The 9,802-nt window shown below is 40.2% G+C and overlaps 1 protein-coding gene across 1 annotated transcript in view; it reads left to right on the forward strand.

The window, feature by feature from the left end:
• LOC121080602 (SET-binding protein-like) overlaps positions 1-9,310 on the forward strand; it is a 153,412-nt gene extending 144,102 nt beyond the window's left edge. The window contains exon 4 of the mRNA XM_040578737.1: positions 4,689-9,310. Coding sequence (XP_040434671.1) covers positions 4,689-5,245 — 557 coding nt within the window. The 3' untranslated portion in view covers positions 5,246-9,310. The remainder of the gene's footprint in view (positions 1-4,688) is intronic.
• Positions 9,311-9,802: the final 492 nt, after the last annotated feature.

Consider the following 9,802-nt stretch of genomic DNA (forward strand, 5'->3'; position numbering starts at 1 on the left):
AGATAAATTTTTACATTAAAAAAATCAAGATTCTGTGTTTAGTCTTTAATACTTTCCTATATATAAAATAAGGACAGATTTTTAATGCAATGGAGAATGAAAGCACGCAAATATTTTATGATCAGTTTCAAGATGAAAGTGTATGCTTGACTGCTTAGTTTATTCTTTCCATTTTCAGAAGTCTAATTAAATTGTTGGTTTATCTGTAGGCCAGATGTTGAAAAAATTTAGTTGAAAACTGAAACTGTGTTAATGGGAAAACAGGACAGTGCTACGGGTTTCCTGTAATTAATAGGGAGCTCTTTGAAAATTCCTCCATTCAAATCAAGTCGGCAAACCGAGCCCAGCTGTTGAGCAGTCTTCTCTGTGCCATGTTCTTGCAGGTGGCCTCAGGCAACTCCAAAGGGATGGAGAATGACAGGCAGCAAGAAGGATTTTAGTGCTGCAGATATAACAAAGCCATTCAAACTAAAATTAGGGGACCAATGGATAACTTCCAAGAGGTCTGATCTACCTGGTCTCACCTCCTTGTTCAACACCGCCATGCTGGAGTGGGTCCTCCAGCCTGCTCTAAGCTTTCCTTGGAAATGTGTATTTTTGGTAGAGATTTCTCTCTTGCCTCAGCAAGCTATTTCCAGCATCATATCAATCCTGTGTGACTTCCTGGAGCGGCCTGTGGCCATTTCAATTTGTCTTTGTCTGTGAGACAGAGCCTCACTGCATTCACGTACCCCAGGGAGGGCAGAAACCCCAGGCCTCTGTGTGCCTTATTTTAAACGTGTAAAGCTGTATTTTAAGATTAATGTAGGTTATTGCTTATTTGGAGCAACTAGGTGAGGTTGTTTGGGAAAAGGATGAAGGAAAAGTACAAGCACCTGTGCTGCATCGAGTATTTCTAGTTTCTCTTCACTTTGGGCTGGATTTTGCCAAATAGCTTCAGGCCTTTACGGAGGCAGCATGTGGCCGTGCAGTTTGGGGAGGTGTAGGGAGATAACTGCCCAGGCTAGAAAGTGTCCCCCCACGCCTCTCCAGCACCTAGAGGTTGCCACCATGGTGTATCATCTCTGCAGAAGCATATTCCCTTTTTCACATGCCTGCATGCAGACATAGTGTTACTATTCAATACCTCCTCTTCAACCCCTTCTAGATGAACTCCACCGGATAGAGCAAGATAAAAGTCTTCCTCCCAAAGCAAGGTTTTCACATGCAAACAGTAAAGTATGTGCAGGAAGAGAACAACAAAGCTTAAAAAACAATGCAGCCCAACTTGGGTCCAGGGTTGGGCAGGGTCTGTCTGGAGAAAATGGAAAAGATTAGTACTTAGCTTTGGTTTTCAGCAGAGCAGTATATCACATGGCAATATAGGAAAATATTTTATATCAAAGTTTTCTCACCAAGAGCTTCCAGATGAGTTGATAACACCTAATGGCTCTCACTTCAATAGTGGTTTATTTTGGCAGATCTCCCTGATATTTTGTCATATGCACACCTCATCAAATCTTCCCCCTGCAGACCTATCAGACTCTTTTCCACATAGTCTCTCTACACCAAATGTAGAATCAGATGTCCCTGACTCTTAATAGTCAAAATAATATTTGGTTTCCTAATATCTCCTTATAAAAAGCCTGGCCTGAAAGCATATTGCTTATTCAGTACATGCATTCTGACTATTGGCAGACTGTGTAACACAACTCAAATCCTTTCTAGAGCTTGCAAGTTCAGAGGCTTGCTAGGAAGAAAAGCAAAAGCATTATTAGTAGCTTCTAACAAGCTTCCTGAGAAAGTCATAAACACCCCAAAGCATTTATGAAAGAAAAATTACTACAGTAAACCAGCACAGAAGGTTGGGGTTTTTTTTCTGAATGAGAAAATGAGTTTCAGTCCAAAAGGAAACGGACTGTCAGCTTGCAGAGTTTTAGGAGGGCAAAAAAGTATCTCAGCAATGTGAAGGAAGACACTGAGAGTTGTGTTTAGCTTATAGATTTATGTATAGTTGTAGATATCTCCCCATAACTGTCTGCATATCTGTTCATTTCGGAGAACTAGGCAGTTTGGCAGAAAGCAGATCCTGCCTTTGCTCCACTCAGACAACTGTCTACTCACCATCAGGCTCCAACCAGGACACTTAGCCTGGGTGACTTGGACCACTTGGGTGCCTAAGACACCCACTGGAATTGGCAGGATGAACAGGAGACCTGCACCTTCCTTATCTAGTATCAGGGTGTCAGAAAGATGTCCATGGCCACCTTAAATTACATAGAGTTCTCATTTTAGAAACAGAGGTCATCCTCTACTGATTATCTAGACCAGATCTCCACTGATTGTTATGGGGTGGTAACACTAAGATGCAGAAACAACTGACTACAGATAAATCTCAGTACAGACATAAAATCTTTGCAGATAGTTTACTAATGCTTCATTTCAAATTAATTTCCTGTCCTTTGGCTTTCTTTCCAATGAAAGTTGAGGGTAATGCCAAATCTCCTGATTTCACCATGAACCTTGCAATTTTTCCTGTATTTCTGCTAAATTTCCCATCTTCAAGATTTCCATCATCAACTGCAAAATTTCAGCTTTACTTTCTGGGAAAATAATCGCATCTTGAATATGGGACTTTAAAAAAAATATCTTGGAAATGTTCCCTGACAATAACAATAAAAAGGAAAAGGTGGACAGTGAAGATGAAGAGTGTGCCAAATACTTGATTTCTTAAGTCTTCTTACCAGAAACTACCCTCAGGATCTGGGAGGGACTCAGAGGAGTCAGATGCTTAGGGCTGGAAGTATTGGGAGTCATGTCATGAGATATGTCAATCACCAGTGAGGCCAGATGAGACTAATAATTTTGTGTGACAGGGATTTAACCTTTTTTTGATCAGATGATTTAGAAATATGTTCACTGCCACTTGCCCTTAGGGATCCTGCCACCACACTTTTTAGGGGTAACCTACTTGAGAGGAATTTTGTGCAACTAATAAGCTTCTCCTGAGTAACTTGGATATATTAATTTCCTTTCTCTTTTTCTTTGCTACCAAAATGACTGTATACCTCTTTTCTTTTGTCCTCTGTGAATCACAAACTGCAAGTGGGTTTTATTTTTCTTTTTGGTGTGGGGAGTGGGTTACATATGGAAAATTTATTTTTTTTTGTAATTAATGAAAACCAGACTTTGGGAAGTTGGCCATCCAGGTCTTTATTTATAAGAGAGCATACGTCTGTGTTTTGTTTATGACTCACTCCTACTTCTTGCATTGTAACTTGGGCTTGTTTACTCAAGCTCTTTGCTGAATCCAAGAAACATGGTGGTACAAGAGCCAATAATTTATTTTCTCCAAGAGGGGAGGCCAGTGAGTGTATGCTGAATCTGTCAGAGCCTATAGTGAACAGGAGGAGATTCTACCACTTGATGGCTCCTGGTTATCTACAGAAAATGCTACAATAGCAACTTTATTGAAACTACCACTAGAAGATTAGCCTGTTAGCCATGAAGGGAGTGATAACCCCCAAATGAACCTTTCTTGAAATCTTGGCTGCTCTGGAAACTTCAAGGATTTCAAACCCAAATGCCTGCTTGACAGTCAGGTGTAAATTAAGTTTGCGAGTAGATGTGGGCTGAGATTAATTTAGTGGGATGTTTTATTCTTTACGGAAAAGAAATTCTGAATGCCATAATTTTGTTTCCAGCAGCACAGAACAGATATGTTAGGAGTGAAAGAGAGTACCAGTTATTGCAACAGCAGAATTTATACATTCTGTTTCCCTCACAAAGGGACAGTTACTTTTAATCTGTGTGCAAATCCTGAACTCTGAACAGATGTCACATTCAGTAAAGGACAATGAGACAATTTAAGAAAAACAAGCAAGGTCTCATGTCCTAAGCAAAGGACCAGGAGCCAAGAAATGCTAGGTACTCTTTCCAGCTCTGACAATGACTCACAACGTGACCTTGGAAAGAGACTTAACTACTTTGGACTTCATTCAGATCTAAAGTAAGTGATCTGAACCAGGGGTAAGCTTACTTCGGAAGCCATTAAAGTCAATTATATGACTGAGTAGTTTCAGCTAGCATCTGTGGAGATGATAGTTAAAGAAACCCTGGCAGGGGACATGAATTTGCCACAGGTGAAGTGACCCACGCAGCTTGTCTGTGCCCACTAGTTTCAGTAACAAACACTTTTCATACTAACTGGCATCCATGGCAAGAATCAAAGGCTGGGGTGAAGGCATCAGGAGTATATGTTTGGGGTATAGAAAGTTTAATACTTATGGTGGGCCAATATGACAGCTATGCTAAGCAGCCCTCCCTTCACTCCCACTAGAGGTTTAGAAATGAAAATGAAGCAAGCCCATGGTAAAATATTGCTGTAGAAAAGCTTTGTTGCTTTAGAAGAAGGGAAAGAGAGAAAACTCTGGAGACTGCTTTAATAGTCAAAGTTGTCTTTTCATCTAGGACAGTAAAAAAGGAAGTAACAGCAATTCTTCTAGGACTGTAATAAATAATCCTATAATATTTTTTTTAAATTATTTTCTATGCAGAGTCCTTTCTTACAGCCATCACTTCTTCAGTAGTCATCTTCAGCCTACTGGGCTTGAAAGCATCTAATCTTCATGACACTGAAAGCAGGCAAAGCAGAGTTTCCATTCACTGTCATTTGACTTATCCCTGTTTCTCTCCTTGTCTCCCAACAGCCAGCTCACCACTGAAAAAAAGGTTCAAGCGCCGTGAAATTGAAGCAATCCAGTGCGAGGTGCGCAAGATGTGCAACTACACCAAGATCCTGTCCACAAAGAAGAACCTGGATCATGTGAATAAGATCCTGAAAGCCAAGCGGCTGCAGAGACAATCAAAGACAGGCAATAACTTCGTCAAGAAGCGGAGGGGGCGTCCTCGGAAGCAACCCCTTTCCTTTGATGAAGACTCCAGAGACCAAATGCCCATTCTGGAAAAATGCATTGACCTTCCCAGCAAAAGAGGTCAGAGACCGACACTCAACCCTTTGATATTGGAGCAAGCAGCCACTCAAGATACAATCATGGCCACCATTGAGGCCGTCATACACATGGCTCGAGAGACACCACCCCCGCCACCTCCTCTCCCTCCCCCCCCACCTCCGCCCCCTCTCCCTCCTCCCCGGATGCCACGGATTGGGAAAAGGAAAAGCAAGTCCCTACAGGAGGAAGAGGAGGATATGAAAGTGAAGCGGCACCGGAAAGGCAGAGGGAGTGAAAGCGAAGGCCTTCCCTAAGGCTGGCGCACCTTGTTGGATGTCAGGTGCCAGTGGTGGGGCACGCCAGGACTGAGGGACGGGAGGCACACAGTCTGCTTTGCCTCTGCAGCAGCACCAGACTCACCCATCCCTTTGGTTACCAGAACCCATCACAGAAAGCTGTGCCAGCCGGAGTCCCCATCTTCCTGTTCATCACTTTGGCCCCAGCCCCCCCCAGGAAAGAGGGGGAAAGGGTGTGGGAAAGGTGGGGGCTAAGGGGAGCGGGGGGGGGGGTGTCGAAGTTGGGGAGAGTGTCTACTTTGCAGAGTTTCCAAAACTAATCAGCATCTCAGCATTGCTGTTCTTGTACTGTACCCGGAGGCAGGAGGTCATCCTCACAGAGAGCTGAACATCATCACTCACTAGGGCTGCATGCTCGACTCTGATTCTGTTTGGCGAGCCAGGTGAAACTAAGAGTAACCATACCATAGTAGAAATCACTGTAAAAAAGAAAACAAAAAAAAGAAACAAAAAAAAAAAAACCCAACAAAAAAATAGTTTAATTTTCTCAACTGTGATCTTGGTTATAATCTGTTTGGATTTTTTTTCCCAGTTTTATATACCTACCAGGCTTTGGGGCAACATAGCCCAAAATGCCTGACTCCTGCTAGAACTATATATTTCTTTCTCATTTACTTGTCTAGTTACAACTAGCTGCAATATAGGCAATAGAAAAGTAGAGCCTTACACACACGCACACTCATTCTGAGTGCTATCCCAAGGAACAATGGAATATCACAGCATTTAAAATAAGGTGTACATGGATATTCAGTTACGATAGCACGTTTCTATGAAGCAACTTGGCATTTTCAATGAAATGTCAAAAAGGGGTCATCCATCAACCAAGTTGTTTTAATGCTCAGTACAAGAGTAGAGAACAGCAAGACACTTCTGGGGAATGGAGTTATAGTAAACATGGACAAAATCATCAAAAAAAGAATATAAAAAATATAAAAGAAAAAAAATAGGACAGAAAAAATAGAGTAAAAAGACAGGGCCCAAACCTACCAGTTCTTACCACCTGCACTTGCCAGTGAAATTGATGGGAAACGCAGGATCTGAATAATTTGCATTGGGTAGCAATGCCTTGATATCTTTTAAAGAAAACAGATTAAGTAGATTGTTTTAAAAAAATAGAGAGCAAAACCCTATGGAAAATAGGTTCTTTCTTGGAAATTATATCTTAAAATAGAAAAGGAATAAGTGTTCTTATTTGAAAATAAAAATAAAAATGTTCAAAGGGTATCACCACTGCAATTGTATTAATGCCACTTTGGACATGTTCTCCAAGTTGTGGTTGCCTTAATAAACTAAAAAAAAAATATTTTTTTTTTCTTGCACATAATGTAACTATAAAGCTCTCAGTCTGCGTGGATGCAAACTGTGTAACAAATCATCTCTTTAAATGGTCAGTTCAAACTGTACATTTCTCATTCGAGTTGTACATTAGCCATTGATTTAACTTGGGTAAAATACCCAAGCTCCATTTCCACAGCTCAGTTAAAATGTTTAACTAAAACAAAGACTGAACATGAAACTGTTCCATTGCAGTAACAATGCTTTTAAAAAAGAAGTCCGTTGTTGAAATTTGGAAATAAGTACTTTCAACTTTCTTTCATTTCTTTTTAAAGTCCTTCCCTACTCTCAACACCTGGCATGGCAAGATGGATATTAAAATGGGAGGGGGAGGGAAAATTCCAGCAAGGGAGCAGGGACTGGAATTATTTAAAGATTCACAAGCCAACTGCTATTCCCTTTTTTGAGAAATCTTTGAACTGGCTTATTTCCAAGGAAACTTCAAATAGCATGACACTAAAAAAAAAACAAACCAACAAACAAACCCAACAAAAAAATGTCCCCGCAAAAAATATTGTGTTTCTATTCTGTTATTTATTTACAATAATCATATCAAGACTATGGTGTTAAAGGGACACTGTAAACATACAGCTCATTATTTTTAGAGACTGATTTTTCTTCTGTTATAGCACCTTAGTTTATTAAAACCGAATGCATTTGGGGTTTGGATTGGGTTGGGAGGCTGGGAGAGGGGATTTATTTTTTTTGTTTTAAAGGCTGGAACAAATCTTGAGATCCTATCTTCTTAAAACTGATAGGGATCACAGAATTTTGTTTCCAATTTGTTTCACATCATTCATCATACTCATTTGCGCTTTTTGCTTTCCAATTAATGCAGCTTAGAAATAAACTGGCCGGTCACTCGTTCTCTTGCAACCAATTTTGCTTTTCAGTTCTCTTGAATTAGTACAGTGTTATCGACCAAAGTTGTCGGCCTGCAGAAAAAAATGCTTAAGCTTCCTTCAGCTCCTCCCTTCTTCCTTCAAAAGCATTGGACTGAGGTTTAGTTGATTTAGAAATCTCTTGTTTTTTCCATCTCTCCCTTTGGCATGAAAGTAGGTGACAGTGTCGCTTAAAACATAGGAAAAACTCTAAGTTTGGTATTACAGGTAGCCTGTAAGATGAAACTAAGCCAAACAACTTATCCTTTATCTTCCGTGTTCCCTCTTTTAGCACTGAAGGACATCTCAATGCGTAGTGAGTGGAGCAAAGGTCTGAAAGGACCAAATTCTGTCATTGAATGCCCATCAAGCTTCTAGAGGTGTCAGGCCTTACAGAGCGCTGATAAAGGCTGGATTTGGACTGGACAATGCACTGGGATGCAACAACTCCCCTCTGCTGCCTCCCATGCTCCCAAGCTTCTGGAAAAAAAAATGCTTTTACCCTTCCAAAAAATACTATCCAAAATGCTGCTGGAGGCACAGTGCTTAAGGAGAGTGTCCACTGAGAGGGTACAGCCCCATATACCCTTCACTGAGCAAAAAAATAAAGACGTTTTTTTGGTCCTAGAGAAACTAAGTTCAAGACTTGGTAGCTGCAAGCTGTCAGCATAGGATGGGCTCTATCCTGACGCCCAAGGACTGGTTTTTATGGCATGAAGGTGCTGGTAGAGCGCGATGCAGCGGTATAGCCTTGGTGGTTTGTCCAAACAACAGCCCAGTGCAGCCGGTCCTGGCTGGTAGGAAAATTAGCTTGTTAATTAGTATGAAAGCAGGCTGAAAATACTGTTAGATGCCACTCAGAATTTGTATTTTTATGTTGCATAGTCTATAAAGATGATAAGCAGGTTGCTAACAGAATAATATTATAAGGCTATGTACTACATGCAGATCATAAAGGATTTAGTTTTAGGGCTTAAGGCTAAAATCCCACTCCTGCAGTTTATTACCCATCAATATTCCAGTAATGAGCTTTTTGATTATTTTTTTTTCCCCTACCACTAGGAAGATTTACTGAGGAACTCTAAATTCTCTCCACACATTTCAAGAACTGTATAAAACTGGGGTGAAAGCCCTTTTGCTTATTAAGACCAAAAAGACCTTTCAAACACTTCCACTGTGTCACAGATTAACACACATCTTAGCATGCTTCAATAAAAACACGAAACAAAATCATGTGGCTCTGAGCCATATGAAATGAGGCCATGGGTTTGCATCCCCTCCGTGGGTCTTGTATTCCTTAACCCAGCGTAAAACCGGGAATAGGGACAAATGTGTGGGGAGAGAAAAAAACCAAACCAAACCAACCAACCACTTCTGTCTCCAAGAGCTTCATACTGCCAGTTTCTTGAGATCCTTCAAAATTAAATTTTCTGTGAAGCACCTTGCATGTTTTTGGGCAACTGTCAAAAAAAAAAGAAAATAAAAAATAAAGTAAGTGATAATAGTCATCTGCTACTAGGGTATCCTACAGCATGGCCCATGACTCTCCACTTGACAGCAATGCTTTGGACCATTCGTATAGAATATTCTGTTTGTGTTGTTACATTTTTTGGGTAACATCTGTTGCAATGAGGTGCTGGTTTGTCACTGGGGCTTCTGAGCACTACAGCAATATGAGAAATAAACAGGAACAGTTGTTCTGTACACAAAGATTTCCCCAACTCTAATTTTCACAGGCCCTGATTCAGGACTGCACTTAAACACATTCAAGTAGCATCCTGAAGAGTAAAAAGAACAACAACAACAACAAAAAGACAAGAAAAATAATTTAAAAAAAAAACAACAAAACCAGGATGGTTTTCTGAATTAAGATAAGAAACATCATGCCCTTGCAATGCCTCTTCCTTCCATATCATCCAAAAACTGGGGTGCAGCAGTTCTGAGATAATAAGAAGCACATTTCAACAAAGGACACATATTTGAGATCTCCTTAAGATGCCTGCCTAGGTTGTATAAAACACTATATAGAAAAAAAAGAAAAAGAAAAAAAAAGTAAAAACATGAAAAGAGCTGCCAATTGGACAACATGGGGAAGCAGTTCAATCCCATTTTGGTTTGCTTTCTTTTTCTTTTTCTTTATTTTTTTAAGCTATTTCTTAAGTAATAAATGCACATGAAGTGTTAAATATGTATATACTGTATTTCAAAAAAAAATTTAAAAAATCAAACAAATGGGGCACAAGTTTGTTCTATAAGTCGTGCTGGCTAATTTTTAGTTTGTATTCATAAGTGGTTTTTA

Source organism: Falco naumanni, chromosome W (assembly GCF_017639655.2).
Source record: "Falco naumanni isolate bFalNau1 chromosome W, bFalNau1.pat, whole genome shotgun sequence".
Taxonomy (NCBI): Eukaryota; Metazoa; Chordata; class Aves; order Falconiformes; family Falconidae; genus Falco; species Falco naumanni.